General features: G+C 41.4%; 2 protein-coding genes across 5 annotated transcripts in view; both read right to left on the bottom strand.

Annotated features, from left to right (window-relative positions):
• Nucleotides 1-2,740, bottom strand: part of LOC148894577 (aryl hydrocarbon receptor-like) — a 66,860-nt gene extending 64,120 nt beyond the window's left edge. The window contains exon 1 of the mRNA XM_089001928.1: nt 2,113-2,740. Within this exon, the coding sequence (XP_088858054.1) occupies nt 2,113-2,153 (41 nt within the window). The 5' untranslated portion in view covers nt 2,154-2,740. The remainder of the gene's footprint in view (nt 1-2,112) is intronic.
• Nucleotides 2,741-6,900: 4,160 nt separating this feature from the next.
• rrp1 (ribosomal RNA processing 1) overlaps nt 6,901-20,851 on the bottom strand; it is a 33,346-nt gene continuing 19,395 nt past the window's right edge. For all 4 annotated transcript variants that reach the window (XM_089003299.1, XM_089003297.1, XM_089003298.1 and 1 more), the window contains 6 exons: nt 16,298-16,317; nt 16,091-16,207; nt 11,397-12,364; nt 11,157-11,297; nt 11,009-11,075; nt 6,901-8,286 (listed from right to left, as the gene is read on the bottom strand). In XM_089003299.1, coding sequence (XP_088859425.1) covers nt 8,069-8,286; nt 11,009-11,075; nt 11,157-11,297; nt 11,397-12,364; nt 16,091-16,207; nt 16,298-16,317 — 1,531 coding nt within the window. In that variant the 3' untranslated portion in view covers nt 6,901-8,068. The remainder of the gene's footprint in view (nt 8,287-11,008; nt 11,076-11,156; nt 11,298-11,396; nt 12,365-16,090; nt 16,208-16,297; nt 16,318-20,851) is intronic.

Raw genomic sequence — 20,851 nt, 5'->3', positions numbered from 1 at the left:
CATAAATAACGCAATGGTGAATCATTATGTGCTGCACCAAGACTACTATTTGATACGAGTTGACACAAATTCCCAGCAGACAAATCACCCCATTTCCAACGGAGCATGGGCGCCATCTCGTGCATTTTCTGGGACGCTACATTGGAGTCCTGACGGCTCGAATTGATACGGGAGGACCTCTTTAATCGATTGCAAAAATTTATGCTTTCCTCTTCAGAACTATTTGAATTATATTCATAACTGGATGCGTAACACGAAAGCATCACTGAATCTGAAGCCATTGTTTTGATTCTAGAGGGAGGCAAGACGTCCTGGTGTGACGTCACAAACAAGGGGGTGGGACCTTCTGAAACTCGGTATCTCCGAGGTCATTTTGAAGGAGTTTTGGGGCACTTTATCTCATTTTTATTGGTGTTTTGCATTTGACTAAAAATATCAGCCTGCATGTTTTGGGTATTTTAGATGATCTTCTTTTCCTTTCGGCTTTTCCCTTCAAGGGGTCGCCACAGCGAATCAGTAACGTCCATCTTCAGAGGTATGATACGATATAAAACGTTTTTCTGATGTCAGTTAGGAAACAAAAAAATGGTGTCGGTTGTACTTTGAGAACTAGTCAATCATAATTGAACATTATATTTATATTGTGAATGTTTGATGCAGTTCTCAGGTTAAGTGAGGGATCCAGAGGGCCTTATGAACGCATTCTTTTACAAATATCAAGCACATCTCATAATTTTAAACAAAAATATTAATATGGTGCATCGAATGAAACTGGTATAATTTATATTTTAAATAAGTAGCTGTCGTCCCGAGCAAAAATATGCAATGTTAAAAAAAATTGCATCTCTCCAAAAACCTCTTTCATTAATGAACATGGAATGTGTTTCGACTGCATCTTTGATGGATGTTGGCACACTTGGCCTGCCCTCATGGTCCTCATCTTTATGCTTGTTTTATTTGCTTCAACTGACATGTCATGTCACATCTATGCTCACAAAGGTGAAAACATTTATTCATTGACCAACAATGTTTCCCCAACAAAACACACACGCACACACACGCATACACACGCGCACACACATACACACACGCACATTCATACACACAAACAAACAGAGAAGTGGACCTGTATAGTGCCACTTAGCAGTTTTTTGTTTTTGTTTTTTTTTTTACAACGATACTAGTGCAGCGTGTTCTACCGGAAACAAATTCCTTGTGTGTTCTACATACTTGGCAATAAAGATGATTCTGATTCTGATTCTGATGAATCTTAACATTCACCGATTCAAAAGTAAATACTAAAGATAAGATAAGAAATATAAGATAAGAAAGCTTTTAATAGTGCCACAATGGGGAAATTTGCAATTATACACAAACATGAACATTATATCCCATTGAATGTTGTTGTAATTAATTATGTATTTTTCTCATCGTTTATTAATTTGTTCAACAAATTTACACTTGAAAAAGATCGCAACAGAATAAATGTCGCTGGTTGCATATCTGTACTTGCTCCATCGATCCGTTTTTGAAAGTCAATAAATGAAAATGGGGCAGCGGGGGAAAACAAAATATCCAATCCATTTAAATATTGTTGCTGTCAGTCTACAGTGTGACAAAATATTTTTTAGCAAGTTAAAAGACGATAATCTCTTCAAAGGGGTGCATGAAAATATCCCCGATTGAAATAATTTAACGAGGTTGAAAAACCGCAATCTAAAGAGTTAAATATGCATCGTTCGTTTTCATTTGTGTGCAACAATGTTTTTTAAATTGTGTGGGGATTTACTTTAACCACGCGTGTTTGTTTTGAAGGTCAAAATCCGGCCTCGGAAATAGAGGGCCTGCATTATAATCCTCAAGCATTAAAGCAGCCTGGTGCACAACATTGACTGTAAAGCTTTGTTTATTTGTAAACAAACATCACATTCAATCTAAATGTGAAACCAAAGGTTGTTCGTGGTTTATCATTTAAATGTAAGTTTTTAAAAATTAAATTACATATTGGGAATTATTTTACATCTTTTCCGTTTGGAAAATATTTTCCCAATATTTTTTTAAGTCACATCACATATCTTATTTGAAAAAGTAAATAAAATAAAAACAACTTACGCTCTCTGGACCGGTTTTCTCCTCTTGCGTCCTGCATACATGACGCCACTGCTTATGTAAGTCCGTTGAGCCCCAAACGCCCTGCGCCCTTTTCTGGCGCTACATGGACGACCGGCGCAAATATTCCGTTTGTATTCCGGCTAATCAACGATTTAAAAGCATTTTCTTTTAAAAATAAGAACAATCGAAAGAAACCACGGGCCTGGTTGGTGAGGACGGCTCTAAATTTGACGGATTTTTCGATCCTTTAAAAGACGCCACATTGCTTCAAAATCGTCGGGATAATCCACATTAGTTCTCCCATTTGGAAAGATGCACTTGTTCCGAGAACACCAGCTCTACTTGTCACGTCGACGCGCGGCGGTCACAAACCATGAACCGGGCACACGCGCGTATGCTCAATCCCAGTTAACAGCGGCAGAATAAAAAAATCACCCCAAAAAAAACGGAAACAAATATGAAAAACAACTGACATGTTGGATGGCGATATCGGCGCTGTGCTGCAAAATTAGCAGCGCGGATGCAAACTGCAGTGAAGGCTGGGGGAGGGGCGGTGGCCAGGCTCGCGGGAGCGCGCATTCCACCGACGGGTACACTCGGCACAGATTGACGATGTGCGCGCGATCTCGCATGCTCGGAAAGGAACTGACAAACGCGTTCGCTGTGAGCGCGCGCATGCGTGTGCGTGTGTGTACGTGTGTGTCCTCGAGCGCGTGCGCGCATGGGGGAGAATCTCCTGGAAACAGTCAGTGTGCATGCACGCGAGCGCGTACCCAAGCGACCCTCCAGGACCAATGAGCGCCAAGCATGAGCGAGGAAGGTTTTATGTGTTCATATGGGTCAGGGATGAGACTCTGACATAACATGCCCATTCTCCTCACTTGATTTTAATTTCTTGTTGTTGTTTAATTTATTGTAAATAATTCACATTACTTATAAAATAATCCATTATCGTAATTCCGTTCGTGTGTTTTATATTCGCATCACAGTGATTCCTTAATTGAATTCTGCTTGGAAAATAAGAGCCGACCACGATAAATTAAATTTAAAATAAAGTTGAAAATATATATGGATACAATCGTCTTTGAAATGGTTTTGCCTCATGCAAATAAGAAACACGGTTGTAAGGGATCTAAGTGTCCGACCTTCACAAAAAATGCTTCTGCATCACTAACTTTTGAAAAATATCATAGCCCATTTGGGGATTGAACACATCACCTTAACACCACACCGACCTAACTTGTCTTAGTAAACAGCTTGCACAAAGCATTAAAGCAATATAGACTGTTATGATTAGAACAATATAATAATTAGGTTGTATAATTAAATACACACCTTGTTTTAAAAATATTGTCAGAGACAATGCTAAAGTAAAAGAAAATCCCAGAGAGGGAGAGAGACACACTGGATTTTGGTGGCAATTGTTCATAGTTCTAAGACATATTGTTTGATTCCATACATACAGGCAGGCAGCCATGGATATTAGCTGTTGCTCCTATGGCAAACACCGCAGTTTTCAGCTTGTGACCAGCCAGACAAGGGGCTTCATGTTGCAGATGACATTGTCCAGGCTGATACGCCATGCTCCCTGCCAGGGAAGTCTCTGCATTAACTTGGCATATTTGTTATCATCGAAAATTGAACAACAGCCAGAAATGTATTCATCTTATGTTTTGACTCCCAATGGAGTTGAGAGTAAATGAATGAATAAACCATAAGGTCCAGAGGCCTCAGTAAAATGGCGGTTTGGCTGTCACAGCAAGTGAGCATGTTGTGCAGCCATGTGACACGTGTGTGTTTTGACAGCGCACAAAAACACACGAGTTATGTCTCTGTGCTCAAAAACAAATATTGGGGTCACATGACCGGTCCATAGCCGCCTTAGGGTTCATGCACACATCTCCAAAGACACACGCTTACACAAAACTAGGCCAGCGAGTCAGAGGGTTCTGTTGTTAGTGTGAAAGGTTCACTGACAACAGGTCATACACGTACACACAAATACACACACACAAAGATGATGACGAGGATGATGATGATTATCAGAATCAGAATCATCTTTATTGCCAAGTATGTAGAACACACAAGGAATTTGTTTCCGGTAGAACACAATGCACTAGCATCATCATCAAAAAATTGACACGAGGCAGTTGGATAGAGTGAGGGGTCGCTGTGGTGATGGATGTTTCCTGAAGTCCACGATCATCTCTACTGTCTTGAGCGTGTTCAGCTCCAGGTTGTGACGGCTGCACCAGAGCTCCAGGTGCTCCACTTGTTGTCGGTAAGCAGACTGATCGCCGTCTTTGATGAGACCGATGACCGTGGTGTCGTCTGCGAACTTTATGAATTTGACAGCTGGGTGTGTTGAGGTGCAGTCGTTCGTGTAGAGAGAGAAAAGCAATGGAAAGAGGACGCATCCTTGCGGGGCTCCAGTGCTCGTGGTTCGTGTTGTGGATGATATATTTCCCAGTCTGACCTGTTGTGTCCATCCTGTCAGGAAGCTGAGGGTCCACTGGCAGATCATAGGGGACACGCCAAGCTGGAGAAGTTTAGGGATGAGGAGTTCTGGGATGATGGTATTGAACGTAGAGGTGTAGTCCACAAACAGGATCCTTGCATAGGTTCCTGTGTTGTCAAGGTGGTCGAGGATGTGATGCAGTCCGATGTTGACTGCATCCTCCACAGACCTGTTTGCCCGGTAGGCAAACTGAAGAGGACCTAGCAGAGGTCCGGTGATGTTCTTTAGGTGGGTCAGCACGAGGCGTTCAAAGCACTTCATGACCACAGACGTCAGAGCAACAGGTCCACAGTCGTTCAATCCCGAGGGTGCTGGTTTCTTTGGAACTGGGACGATAGTAAACTGTTTGAAGCAGGATGGGACTTCACACTGCTCCAGGGATCTGTTGAAGATTCGTGTGAAGACCGCAGCCAGCTGGTCAGCGCAGACTTTCAGGCAAGAGGGGGACACTCTGTCAGGTCCCGCAGCTTTCTTGATCTTCTGCTGCTTGAAGAGCAGTCTAACGCCCAGTTCGTCGATCTGTAGGGCTGAGGGCGGAGATACGGTAGTTTCTGGTAATGGTGGGCAGACCAGGGAAATGGGGTGTTCTTTTCAAATCGTCAAAAGAATGTATTTAACTCATCAGCCATACCATTGTTGTACACTGCTTGGGGGATTATGGTGATAAAGGTTGAGGGGATAATAATAATAATACATTTCATTTATAAACGCCTTTCAAAACTCTCAAGGTCACTTTAGTCACAGGCTAAGTCTTTCTGTGGGTGAGCAGCGGCAGCCACACGGGTCAGCGTTCAGTCAACCCGGAAGTAACTCAAATAGATAGAAAGCTAGCTAGATAGCTAATACATAGCTAGCTAGATAGCCGGCCAGGGAGCTAAATAACAAATAACTAGCTCACGAGAAGCCAGCTAGATAGCTGGATAGCTAAATCGGTAGACAAATAATAAATTTTATTTTTAAGCACCTTTCAAAACTCAAGGACACGTTACAGTCAGGGGATAAGATTTTTGGTTTCTGTGGGTGAGCAGGGGCAGCCATTCGCGCCAGCGTTCACTCAACTCGGAAGTAACAATGAATGCAAATGAGCAATTTTGTGTTGAAATAAAACACCCATCCATTTTATTAGCCGCTTATTCTCACTGGGGTAGCGGGTTGTTCCCTCCACCACAGGTCAGCTCTGAGCCCCCTCTTATTTGCTACGGTGATGGACAGGCTGACAGACGATGTTAGACAAGAATCTCCTTGTACCATGAAATTTGCAGATGACACTGATCTGTAGCAAGAACAGGCAACAGGTGGGTGATAAACTAGAGATGTGGAAGTATGCCCTGGAAAGGAGAGGAATGAAGACGCAGCAAGACGGAATATATGTGTGTGAATGAGAGGGATCCAAGTAGGACAAGAGTGATGCTACAGGGAGAAGAGATAAAGAAGGTGGAGGATTTTAAGTACTTGGGGTCAACTGTCCAGAGCAATAGAGTGTGAAAAAGAGGTGAAGAAGTGTGTCCAGGCAGGCTGGAACGGCTGGAGAAAAATGTCAGGTGTTATTTGTGATAGAAGGGTTTCAGCCCGGATGAAAGGAAAGGTGTATAAAACAGTGGTGAGACCAGCCATGATGTTTGGACTGGAGACAGTGCCACTGAAGAAAACACAGCAGAGCTGGAGGTAGCAGAGATGAAGATGTTAAGGTTTTCTTTGTGAGTGACCAGGTTGGATAGGATCAGAAATGAGTATATCAACTCATATTAGAGGCTTTAGAGAGAAGGTCAGAGGCCAGACTGAGACGGTTTGGACATGTCCAGGGGAGAAAAAGAGTGACTATATCGGGAGAAGGACGTTGAGCCTTCAACTGCCAGGCAGGACTGAGAGGAACACCAAAGAGGCGGTTTATGGATGTTGTCAAAGTGGACATGAAGGTAGCTGGTGTGAGAGAAGAGGATGCACAAAACCGTGTTAGATGGAGGATGGATAATATAGATAGGAATAGAAGAATACAGATAAAATATAATCCAGAGCTATACTTATAACACATTTCTAGACAAATATTTATAGTGGCAGGTGTGCGTGAATCTTTTCTTTTTGCCTCGGGCAACAGAAAATAATCGAAACATTGATGTAAGGAATGCACAATATACTTGAAATACAGTATTCAGTGATACCTCGACTTACAAATGCTTTTTAAGGAACTTTTCGCCTGATGAACGTTAAATTCGCAAGAATATAATCTTGGCATACAAACTATTTTTCGGGAAAGACACGGAGCGCCACAATTGGATTGGATTTGCCTTTATTAGTCTTGCAGGGGAGAAATTTACATTTCACAGCAGCAAAGTTATGAAAGGAATGAAAGTAGAAAAGCAAAATACAGGAGCTGCTGGAAAGGCAGCCACTCTCGCCGTGCTGTCTTGAAGTCAAAAGAACAAAAAAAAAAAAAACATCTTTATTACATAAAGCATTTCCAGATGAAGAGAGAGGATCAAAGTGTCTCTTCATCAGTGGATCAGGGACATCATGGTGGAATGTGCACGTCGAGTACAAGCTAAATGTTGATGATGAGTGACGTGTCGTTCGCAAACGAGACGGTTCTTGGAGCTGGATCTCTGAAGTGAACGAAGAGATGCGGCTCAACAAGGAGCTGGAAATGGCAGCCGACTTTTTTTGTCCTCTATTCCCCGCCCCCAGTCGTAGGGTTTTAGCCGCACGTAATTGGTCCGTGGTGGAGGAGGGAGGGGTACAATTTCAGACACACACAGCAGTGAGGAGGGGTTAAACAGAAGCACACTGAGTCGCACAAGAGAGAGGAAAGGGAGACGACAGAGACAACAAAAGTAAAAAGGTAAGCTCATTGATAGAAAAAAACAGTGAAATTTGGACTTGTTTCAACTTTATTGTTCACAGGCAGTGTAGACTGAAAGGTTCAAATATCCCATCAATCAAGATCCACAAATAACCCGCACTAGCTATCTGTACAATTTGAAAAGACAAGCAAGGGAAGCCGCTGTTAATGACGTTTCTAGTGTGTCTGCCTGCATCTGTTGCAATATCACAACTTCCAAGATGTACAACCCAGAGCTCCTTGAGACACTTTATGCAAAAAGCTATCAACCAGCTAAACAGAACACAATTGATGAAGAACTGGGTAAAGTTATCGCAGAGAAAGAAACTTCACTCGGATATCGTCAAGAGGCAACCTGGAAGTTCGTCATCCATTGATGATTTCAAGGCTGCCCACAGATGGTTCGAGAACTTTAAGTGTCGTACAGCGATTCATAGTGTCATTCGTCATGGTGAGGCAGCCAGTTCTGACGATAAAGCTGCCAAAGCACACATCCCATGTTACATGGGATGTGTAAGAAGACTGCAGTTAAAATTTGATGTTGAAGAAACAAAAACAAAATAAGTTTGCATTTCTATCAATGGTATTCTAAGTTTGGGGGTTCAAAAATAGTCAGATGCAACAGGTCGTCTTTTCAGCATGCATTCTGGAGTTAGGAAAGCCCTCTTCCTGCTGGCATTGGGAGTCGTCTTGATGTTGGTGGAGAGTGCCATGGGAGAAAACTTTAACACCCCAGATTTGGGTTTTTGTTTTGGGTCAAAGGGCACTTTAGATGACCCCTCTGGACTCAGTAAGAGGCTGCGGTCATTCTTCTTGAATTCTGCAACATGAAAATAATAAACAAGGTTTTTCCTGGCTCATATAAAGGCAGAGAGAGGTGGTACCATCCTGACAATGCGCCATGACATGCAGCGATTCTGTTAAGTCAACGGACTGTCTTTTTCAAGAAAAATACATTAAATTAAGACTATCAAAAGTCTAGGATCATGTTAAAGCCTTCATTAATTACAACTTGCGTCAGAGAATAATGGACTCATCGCTTGTGACCTTCGGCCACTTTTGTTTGTGACATTTCATTGACTTTGTGGTCAATGTGTACATGTACTGCAATGGCACACCGTTGCTGTAAAAAAAAATAAAAAAAATAATCAACTACAGTGTATATATATATATATATATATACACACACACACACATACACACACACACACACAGTAAAGTCTCGTTATATCGATATCGGATATATCGATAGTCCCGGTTATATCGATACTATTTCTATGCACGCACGGAGAAAATTACATGCAAACAGGGTCGGATATATCGATAGTCCCGGTTATATCGATATTTTTTCGGACTCCCTTGAATATCGATATAACGAGACTTTACTGTATATATATAGGCCGGCCCGGTATCAAGTGGTTAAGCCACCGGCTTCATCGTGCGGAGGTTGTGAGTTAAAGACCCGGTCCGGCCACCCTGTGTGGAGTTTACATGTTCTCCTCGGGCCCGCATGGGTTTTCTCCGGGTCCTCCCACATTTAAAAAAACTTGTGTGGCAGGCTGATTAAACCATTTAAATTGTCTCTAGGTGAGTGTGAAAGTGAATGGTTGTTTGTCTTTGTGTGCCCTGCGATTGGCTGGCAACCAATTCAGGGTGTCCCCTGCCTAGTGCCTGAAGTGGCTTGGATAGGCTGCAGCATACTCCGTGACCCTAATGAGGATAAGGTGGTGTAGAAAATGGATGGATGCATGGGATATTTGTAACATTATTAGTTAAGTCTTTTGAGGTACAGTATTACATCTTCTGCCTTGTGAATTGGAATCAAACCAGCAGATATTTAAACAGCTTCTTCCTCCAAGCCATTAACGCTATAAACAGTAACCCAAATATAACTGTATAGTGCCTCTTTGCAATTTTTTTATGATGATACCAGTGCAGCGTGTTCCACCGGAGACAAATTCCTTGTGTGTTCTACATACTTGGCAATAAAGATGATTCTGACTTTTTTTGCATGCTCAGCGTGTGGTTGGTTGATGACACTGAGTTCTATGTGACTTTGGGGGACAACCATAATCTTTAAATCATGATAAGGTATAATTAAGAGTTTATTTAAAAGAAACTTCACAATTCTCGCAATGAAGTACATGCATAGATAGCCATTTACTGTATAAGGGTGTTCACACGGCACACATTTGCATTGTTGCTGCACCGATGTATTTGGCTGCAAAAAATCGTACACTGGTGTTATGGAGCATTCACACCGATAAAGATGCTTACTAGGGAGAAGGGTGTTCACACGGCCGTTTCTGACGAAATAATACGGAAATAAAACGTGCATATCTAATGTGTACTTTCTTTTCCCTGCCTTGTTTGTGATCGAAAAAAATATATACTTTTTCAGAAAATTAAACACTGTGGTCACTCAAGACACCGTAAACGGTTGACAGAGAGAAAGATTGCGGGCGTACAACAGAGCATGAAATACTGTATGTAATCAAATCTTCTCAACTCTTCTGTTGCATGAAGCGCTCACATGCCCCATTTTAAAATTGGTGCTGCCCTTCAAACTAGCATTTACTCCGGAGTAAATATTTTAACGACCTCTGAGTGGGGTTAAATTTGTTGCGATTTAAGCTGATTTCAGGGGCTACACCAGTACTTTGTGTGTGTGAACGCTTTATGCTGAGCAGCCCCGGCGCTATACTTAAGTAAAAGTTGTCGTGTTAAAGAGCGTGAAAATCACAACACAGATCCACCTGCTCATCTATGTTGAGGTGAATCTCATAAGGGAAGGTACGTAAGGGCAGCTCCTGCGTTTTGCTTTTCTACTTTCATTTCTTTCATAACTTTGCTGCTGTGAAATGTAAATTTCTCCACTGCGAGACTAATAAAGGCAAATCCAATCCAATCCAAAAGTAGAGGCATCTTTCCAGCAGCTCATGTATTTTGTTTTTCTACTTTCATTCCTTTCATCACTTTACTGCTGTGAAATGCAAATTTCTCCACTGTGAGACTAATAAAGGCAAATCCAATCCAATCTTTCCTGAAAATATTTTATGCTAAATTGAAAGTTGATAAACATGGGTGGTCTTTATGAGGTTTTACTGTCCAGGTAACATCCGATTTACGACCGGGCGCGACTTACGAACACCAGACCCTTTTTTAAATTTATTTTAATTTTACACCTTGCATGCTATGCAACAGTTTGCTCGGAACGGAACCCGGTCATGAATCGGATGTTACCTGTACTTTGTTTTACATGGTAATATACAAATAAAGCAATGACTAGGACAGATTTTCTTTGATTGGTGCTGGGTGGGGAAATAATCCAGGTAAAGAAACCAAAGAAAGCAATATCAAGTGTTCAACTCAAAACACTCATTACCATCCTTTATTCTGCTTTGTAGTAAAGAACTGAAACATGGAAGATTTGTTAATTTGGGGATTTTTTTTCAAATTGTATTAACGAGTCAAGTTAAATATTCAAAAACTCCAAAGCCTCAAAACATACCCAAACATATTGACATTGAACATTTTCTTACCAGCTGTTTTATTATTTTTCAGATGGAATGTCACCTTCTTGCTGTCTGATGTGGGAGTTTGACTCATCTGTGGAGGGAAAAACAGAATGAACAGAAAGAATGCCATGTATTTTTTTTTCATACACATTTTTCACACACATCTAAATACCTTCTTGCCAGAGACTTGAATTTTGCGTATTCCCTTAGTTCTGACGAAAAGCGGTCTTGGAACTTTGGCGTTTCTCTGAAATGTGACCAAGTCACTTGGCAACGTCTTTGGATTGGCTTTTGTAGCTGAACCATCAAATGCCTGAAGTGGAGAAACAGTGCAAAATATCCACGGGAAATTGATGTAACTGAGTAAACAAACAAATCTTAAAATGAACACATGCCCTCATTTTATACTCACTTTTATCTTCTTGACAGCCCGTGGTCTGTCTGCAGTGTCATTGGGTGTCGAGGCAGATTCAATTTCATCAGCTTCAAACTCAAACACCACGGGTATCTTTCTTTTCTTCTTATTAGGCATCACCGAGGAATCGGATGCCTCATCGCCCACCTCAGGCTCCTTTTTGGAGCTTCTACCTTCTTTTGCCTTTGCAGATCGTTGTTTCTTTTTCTTCATCAGTGGAGTTTCCATTTGATTGTCACATGCAAATTCTTTTTCACCGCTCGTACTTTGATTTTCAGCCACTATTTTCTTTGATTGATTATTTTTCCTCTTGCACCTATCTAAGGCGGTGGCACCAGTGAAACCCTCAGTTCGGAGAGCTGTACCAATTGTAACAGAATTATCACAAGGTGCCGGTAGAGAATCTATTGGAATTTGCTGGGAACAAGTTGCAATTGCTTTGAGTTTTTTAGACTTCAGACCTTTCTTTTTTGTCTTGGCAGTGTTTGAGGCTTGGCGCTCGGGTTCATTTGACGTGATCTTACAGGGAGCTGGAAACGCCATGCTGCCAGTTTGTGGCTCAAGCTGAACACTGTTTTTTAAGGCGCTCTCATGTTCACCTATCACTGCAGTTGTGTCAACCTCCTGCTGTGTCACATTATTCTCCAACTTATCTTTAACCTGTGATGTTGGCCTCCTTTTTTTCTTTTTTGGTTTCTTCTTGGTTGTGCAAGAATTGAGTGTGCTGGCTTCATCAGAGGCAGAAACAGGCGGTTGTTTTTTTGCCATATCTTCAGACTCACTCAGCAGGATCGTGCTTTGATTGGAAGCCTCTGTGTCCTCAGATATTTTGGCGTTGAAATTAGCACTTAAACATGGCTTCTTTTTTTTCATTGGCTTTGTGATATCTTTGTCAGTCACATTTGTTGGCTTCATGTCATCATTATCGGAGTCGCCATCTTGCTTGAGTTGCATTGTTTTCTTCTCTGAAGGAGAAACAACACAAAGAGTCATTTTAAATAAAGGATCTACTTTTTGTTTCGGCTTTTCCCTTTAAGGTTTGCCATCGTGAATCAGTGTCCTCCATCTAACCCGGTTTTGTGCATCCTCTTCCCTCACACCAGCTACCTTCATGTCCTCTTTGACAAAGTCCATAAACCTCCTCTTTGGTCTTCCTCTCGGGCTCTTGCCTGGTAATTTAAAGGACAACCGACGTCTCCGGACAAGTTGTGTCCATAATTTGTAAAATGGCTTTAAATGACTTCTACTGGGCGTATTTTAATAAGATTTTACCGCATATAGCTATATTTTACGTTTTAAGACTCGCGCTGACTATTCGACTATTTAGGAAGTCTTGTTTTTGAGTTGGTGACGAGTCATCACGTGACGTCAGAAAAGGACCGCCTCCTGACCGTAAAAAAGACGCATTGTAGCGTCTTTCCATCACGTCAATGTATTTTGCTGTACTGTTTTTTTTAAACTGTGTGTTACATCCAAAAGCCGCCAGCAGAGAGAGTCCAAGCTCCATGGAACGAATTTATCAGCCTGTGGAAACGGGCTGATTCATTCCTCACAGGAGCTGGTCGCCATTTTCTGCCTCTTTTGTGGGACGTTAATTTGCAGTCCAGATGCCTCAAAAAAACACGGAAGGACTTCTTTAATCGATGGCTAACATGTATGCTTTCCTCTTCAGAACTATTTGAATCATATTCATAACTGGATGTGTAACAAGAAAGCATATTATCCGAATCTGAAGCCATTGTTTTTATTCTCCAGGAATGCAAGACATCTTGGCGCGACGTCACAAACTGGGGGCGGGACTTTCTGAAAATGTCCAATTCGCAGCTCAATTTTTTGCAGATTTTGGACACTTTAAGTCATTTTTATTGGTGTTTTGCATTTGAATAAAAATATCATACTGCGTGTTTTGGGTATTTTAGATGCTATAAAAGGTTTTTCTGATGTCAGTTAAAAAACAAAAAAGTGACGTTGATTGCCCTTTAAGACTCAGCATCCTTCTCTCAATATATTGACTCTCCTCTAGATCTGTCCTAACCATCTCAGTCTGTGTTTTCTAACTTTCACTCCAAAACCCTCTAACATGAGTTGTCCATCCAGCTCTGACTCCTGTCTTTTCTTTAGTGTCACTGTTTCCAGTCAAAACAAAATGGCTGGTTTCATCATGTGTTACTTCCAGGTTGAGTGAACGCTGACGTGTCTGGCTTCCGCTGCTCACCCGCAGAAAAATTAAACCTGTGACTGTAAAGGGACCTTCAGAGTTATGAAAGGCGCTTATAAATCAATTGTATTACAGACAATCCCCACCTTACGAACGAGATATGTTCTGAGTGGGCGCTCAATTTGTGGGCGGTGAATTTGTTCGTAAGTTGCTTCAGTGCTATATTTTGTAGGGAATGTATGTTTAAGTCAAACACTGAATGGGGAAGTATAAAACACAGACACTCAAACAGTCGTAAAATAAATTCACATCTACTGTAGTGAAACGACATATATCCTTGGGTCTTCAGTAAGCCATTACTGAAGCTGCTGGCACGTAATAACTGAATCACGTGCCAGTAGCCATTACTTTTTGTTATGCATCGCCATTCGCCTCCTACTCGGAGCGACAACTGGAAAGAGGGATTTCCTCGGGCCCACACACTGTACACAGCCAATCGTAAGCGAGCTTGACACCTCCTCCTCAGAGCGTCAACTGGGGAGAGGGATTTCCTCCCCGCCTACATACTATACGCAGTCAATCGTAAGCGAGCTCGGCAGCTAGGCCTGAACTCGTTGGCAACACTTCAGCATAGCCGGGCGCTGATTGGTCAGCCTTGGTGTCCGTCACGTAAACATCCAGCCCTTGAAACTTCTAATGTGTCTGTGTGCGCGCGCGTGAAGCACATTACGCAGCCAATCGCAAGCGAGCTCAGCCGGAAAGAGGCGCGCAATACAACATGTAAGGTACAGCATCTCTGTCCAAAAATTTTTCGACATACTGTACCTGCAAAAATGTTCATATGTACCATCATTCGTGACTCAAATGTTCATAAGTCTGTATTATTGTTATTATAATCATCAGTTTTGTACACCTTTCCTGTCATTTTAGCTTCATCTACCGCACATCAAACCTGACACTTTTCTCTATCTGTTCCAGCCTACCTGTACATGTTTCTTCACCTCTTTTCCACACTGTCCATTGCCTTAAACAGTTGACTCCAAGTACTTAAAATCCTCCACCTTCTTTATCTCTTTTTCCTGTAACCTCACTCCTGTACTCATGTCCCTCTCATTCACACAGATGTTTCCTCCACCTGTTCCCTGCTCTCTTTACAGATCACGTCATCTGCAAACATCATTGTATGATATTCCTATCTAACATTGTCTGTTAGTCTGTCCATCACCATAGGGAGTAAGAAGGTGCTCAGATATGACCCCTGGTGAAATTGACTTTGAATTCCTCCGTCACACTGACAGCACACCTTACAACTGTCTTCTTCTTCTTTTCTTTCGGCTTTTCCCTTCAAGGGGTCGCCACAGCAAATCAGTGTCCTTCATTTTTAGAGGTTTGATCCGCATGTTTGTTTTGGCCAAGCTTATAATATTAATATTACATTTCATTTAAAAACGGCTTTCAAAACTCTCAAGGACACTTTACAGTCACAGGATATTTCTTATAGTGATCGTACATGTCCTGCACCGCTCTGACATACTTCTCTGTCAATCCAGAGGTCCCAATTTTAAATAAATGAGAACTCTAACATGGTAAATACAGTAGTGCTGGAAATTTTGTGCTCAGTGTCCACAATTTCTACGACATTCAAACTCTTTATCGTAATCTACAGAACCCCGTTGTTCACTGAAAGTTAGCATTTCTATGTTTAGCAAAACACTTGCGCGCTTTTGACAGCAGATGTATTTCCGATTCAGTTACCACATCGCTGTAACAAAGTTTGCATCACTCAGCGTGATAATTGCTGAAAATGTCATTGGTGCGAATTACCCTAACAGTCCTATATTTACGTTTACATTCCAAATCTCCAGCTATAACTGTAACTATAACTCATGTTGATATTAGCAGCTGAGCTAGCTAGACAAGCAATTTTGTCATCAGAAATCGAATCAGACCAAAGGTGCTTCTGTCTCAAATGCTCATGCATTTGCCATGTGCTGCTATGAAAGGCAAGGTCCACTTTGCACATTCTTCACTCTTGACTTCTTTTTCGAAATGTTTCCGAACTTTCAATATCTGATGATGAATAGCCACTGTAGCATTAGCATACTACAGTTGTTCATTCCAACTGGTAGGAGGACGTGTGGTTTTTCAGCGACATCACGGTTGGCCAGATGAAACGCTACTGTGCAATGTGCATTGACTAGTCGACAACTTATATTATTTCTCTATACGCTTGCTCGTCACGCCGCATTATAAGGGGTTACGTTTTATATATCCCAGCACGGCCGCGCACTACTTCTACAGTAGTTACGCGATAATCTTGCAGGCCTATCATGCATGCACGCACAGACGTGCACACACTCTCAAAATTAAGCGAGAATTATTTATTCCAACAGGAGGGAACATATTGCGCCATCTTATCGCTCTGTATTGTCTCTGACACATACTTAGGAGATTAGTCTAAGATAGACTCCTGTTTCCACTCCTTTTGATTATCTTTAACGATTCACATTTAGAAGTGAAAGAGGTCCTTTACGATTCTTAGCTGCTTTCTTATCATTCTTTCCACGCTTCATCTTCTTTCTGCTGGCAAACATTTCATCATCCTCATCTGTTGAGACTTCCTCTGGATAGCCATCTTGAGGAAATAGACCTTTAAAAAGCAACACAGAGAATGAGTCTCATAACACAAATAAACAAGAACGACATTGTGTGGTGTAAGGCAATTTAAAATCAGCAATACCTTCACTGAGATCCTGCAGCCTGCCATTAAAGAGAGAGAAAGTGTGATGAAAGTCAAGTGGGCGAATAATGCAAATCATAAATTATATTCTACTGGTGTGAAACCCCTCTTTTGCATACAGTATAGGGATGATGTAAATTTCTCCACTGTGAGACTAATAAAGGCAAATCCAATCCAATCCAATTAATCTCCCATTGAAACAGGCATCACCAACACTTTTTTTGCACAAAGCTACTTCTTGGTTACCAGATTTAACAGAAGGAGTGCAACGCCAGTGGTCATGCTAACTCCATTATTCTGTTTTGGACCATTATCACCTGTGATGGACAGTGGCGTGAAAAGGTATTTGCCCCATTCCTGATGTCTGTGTCAATGCATTCTGATCACACACGCACACACACACACACACACACAGATTTCAGCTCAAGAAGCTAATTTTAAGATCACACAGGGACAACCCAAGGAAATGTAAAATGAAGTGTCTAAAATGATTTAATTGACAAAGGGAGGATATATTTTCAAACTAATCTGGCTCCGTGTGAAAAAGTAACCCCTTTGTTAAATCACAAACTGACAGAAAGTTTTGAAAAAGGTGAGTTCAATTTAAAAGGCCATATCCAAAGCACGTTAACACCACATTGGCTGAATCAAGATATCATACCAATAGAATTTGCTGGACAAAGTGAAGTCGGCTACAAGATCAAGAAAAACACACCAAGCCACGATCCAAAGAAATTCAGGGATCCCAGCCAAGGGAAATTATAGTAGAGGAAAATCAAACAGATCAGCCGGGGTCATAAGGCCATAAATTTATGAATGCAAGATTGCATATTAAATATCTGCTACATAATTATATAAATGCCATTTATTATGTTTATCAATGTTTTTCACCAACTTTGTCATCCCCCATCAGGTCTTATTCAAGTTATTTAGTTTAGTATTATAAATCAAGTCAACAGTGATAAACATGCCCTATCATAATTTATGTCTGTGTAAATTCTCAGTCGTACAGGAGTGGTCCATCGATGAAAAGGTTTCTTCAGCCGTCATCTGTACTTCTTTGAAGGTGTCGGACGTTTCGCTTCTTATCCAAGAAACTAGTTTGCTGACGAAATTTCTTGGATAAGAAACGAAACGTCCGACATCTTCAAAGAAGTAGAGATGACGGCTGAAGAAACCTTTTCATCTATCATAATTTACTTATTTTAGAATAATAATTTATGAATTCAAATGACTCACCGGGTAGTTTGTAATTCTTTCTCAATCTTTTTTCTTCTGCATGTTTGCTTCCCCCACAATTCTGTTTGAGTGACAGCCAACCTTCGCCTGCATAGTTGATCACTTTTCCACCGCAAAGACTGCAAAGGACTTTCATGTTTCAATATGTAATCTGAAAGTGGGCATTGGTCGACTGTTTTTCTAACCATGCCCAATTCCACAAATTCTTTATCCCTCCATCCAGATACGTCACTGTTCCACAGTCCCTCTTCCAGGACATCTTTACAATGTGAAAAGTCGTGTGCTCTCCTGAGTGAGCAATCACACGGAACCCGTGCACGTATGCTTTATCTAAAGAAAATCTATATATATTGTGATGTCACGAGAGGCTGTGTCCTGGAGGGCAAATACATCCCCCTAAGATGGCTCCACCCAGAGAGAGTCTTGACCCCACCTGGTGGAAGGCAGCAATTAAACCCACACAACTGCAGCTGATCAGGGCTTGATTGGAAAGCAGGGCTCTTAAGGCAGAGAGCCTCTGAGTGTGCAGCTTGGGGAAAGACAAGCTCGATTGCTGTGCTCTGTGGAGAAGTTGATTGCTGCGTGGAACTCATTGCCAGTTGGGACCACACGACTGGACAATGGATTTGAACCTAGCTAAGGTGGCTAGGCTACATGACGAGGACGTCAAGAGGGGTGAGGCCTAGAGACTCTTGTAAAGAACTCCGTCTTCAGTTTACCTCAGAAGAGACTTTATTTGGATTTAAGTAGCAGAAGAGACTTTATTTAGATTTAAGTATCAGAAGAGACTTTATTTTGACAAGTATTGGGAGAGACACTATTCAAACCTTTGTTGCTTGTGAATTGCCCCTGGAACCCTTGATTAAAACCTTTTATTTGTATCCAAACCTGTCGTCCATTGCACTTCTTGTCCCGTCCCGCTGAGAGCTAGCCTCTCATGATATCACAATATCTAACCTACACTGTCTATACTCGTCGGCCTCCATCGGTCATGGCTGACCATGGATGACTGTCCCGGTGGACAGTGTGCCTCCAGACCGCCTTAGAGGCTCCGGAGACTCGTGGATGGCGGGGTCGTCTTTACACCCGTGTAGGTCTATAGGACCTACCCACTGCCAATGTACAGCACCTGGTATTCCCAGGCGGTCTCCCATCCAAGTACTAACCAGTACTTACAGTCTATACTATTAACACATTAAACATAAGTACAAAAAATGCGACGATGTTTAGCGCTAGTTTACTGGTGAAAAGCGCGGTAAGGGAGCTGCCATATTTGTCTTATTGTTTCATGGCGCAGTCTTGCGGTATTTTACTCCCGAGCGATCACGATTGTCAACGGAAGCAACCGACATCGACCAAAACACACGAAAGCGTACCGACCCAAGCACGATGCATTTTGATCATTCTATCACCCTTCAAAACAAATGTTTTAGCGGTTGTATACGGAAATAAAATAATTTTTTTTGATGAAAATAGAAAATATGACTTAGGCGGGAAAAAAATAGCGGAATTCTGCTAAATAGCGGACGTCTGGGATCCCTGGAAATTAGAAAAATATATAAATACAATGATACCTTGGCTTACGAACTTAATTGGTTCCCAGAGTGTGTAAGGCAAAAAGTATGTATCCCAAAAATTAATTTCCCATAAGAAACCATTAAAATGAGAATAATCCGTTCCCAGTTCAACATAAAACATAATCTTCTACTTTCTAATTTCCTAAGACTTAAAACTAAACAAAATATACCTTATTTTATGTATAATAAATGTGCTATGGTATTATAATTAAAGAAATAAACTGTATTGTATAATAAAGTCGTTTTATTTACCTTTGTGATGGTCGTTGATGGCTTGATAAAATGAAGTGGCCGGTTTCATCAGCATTAAACGATGAGGAATGTAGCCTTCTTTCCCATCTTGAGGAATGATCCCTTGAAGGTGCTTTCTCTACGATAATTTTACCTAGTTCCTCATCAATTGTGTTCTGTTTAGCTGGGTTGATAGCTTTTTGCATCAAGTGTACAGATGGCTTGTGCAGGTTATTTGTGGAGCCTGACTGATGGGAATTTTAACCTTGCAGTCTACACTCTGCCTTTGAACTATCAAAGCTGAAACGAGTCCAAATTTCACTGTTTTGTATCCATTTTGTCACTGTCTCTCTCTGTCGTCTGCCTGTCTCTTTAATGTTTAAACCACTGCTGCGTTCTTGACCAATCACGTGGCTTTAACCGAAGAGTGTGGGCGGGGAATAGAGGACAAAAATAAATTTCGGCACCCATTTTCTTTTTTGGAAAATGGCTTCACTCTCTCTCTGTAACCCCCCACCCCTCACTGCTGCATTCTTGACCAATCATGTGGCTTTAACCGACAACTGGGGGCGGGGAATAGAGGACCAAAACAAGCCGGCTGCCATTTTCTTTTAGGAGAACGGGCTCGTTCGCAAACGACACATCACTCATTGTGGCAGCCCCGTGTGTATCCCAAAAAATGGTTCGGATGCCAAGGTAAAATTTTCATAAATTTAATGTTCGGAAAGCGAAACGTTCGTAAGCCAAGGGGTTCGTAAACAGAGGTATCACTGTACTGAAATATCTAACTGTTACAAAGCCATTTCCAAGACTCTGGGGCTCCTTAGAACTGTGATAGAAAATATTAATAAATAGAGAAAACTAGGAACGTTGATAAACATTTCGAGGAGTGATCGACCAACTAAAATGACTACAGGACTGCAATGACGACTTATCCAGAACGTCACAAAAGAACCTGGACCAACATTCACAGAATTCCAAGTCTCACTAGCCACAGCCCAGATCAGTGTTCTGACTCTACAATAAGACATTGGCCAAACATGGCATCAATGTGAATGCACCCCCAGGCAAAAACCTTTGCTGTTCAAAAAGAACACAAAAGCTCAGCTCAAATTTGCCAAAAGACATCTTTATGATCCTCAAGACTTTTGGAAAAATAATTTTGTAGACTGAGGAAAGGAAAGGTTCATCTGGTAAATAGAACAAGCAAATAATAAATGTTGAAGGCAACTGGGCTAACTCACAGAAAAGGGGGCTGAATAATTTAGCACGCCACATTTTTCGATTTTTTTTTTTTTTAATTATTGAAAGCCATGTATAATTTTCCTTCTACTTCACAATTGCGAACCACTTTATGTTGGTCTTACACATAAAATGGTAATTAAATATATTTATGTTTGTGGTCACAACGTGACAAAATGTGGGAAAGTTTAAGGGGTACAGTATTAATACTTTTTCAAGCCACTGTATACACTCTCACCATAAACTCTCCAATATAGCGGAGTTT

Source organism: Hippocampus bargibanti, linkage group LG08 (assembly GCF_051943395.1).
Source record: "Hippocampus bargibanti isolate YZ-2025 linkage group LG08, ASM5194339v1, whole genome shotgun sequence".
NCBI lineage: Eukaryota > Metazoa > Chordata > Actinopteri > Syngnathiformes > Syngnathidae > Hippocampus > Hippocampus bargibanti.
This window is presented reverse-complemented; position numbering and strand designations above follow the sequence as displayed.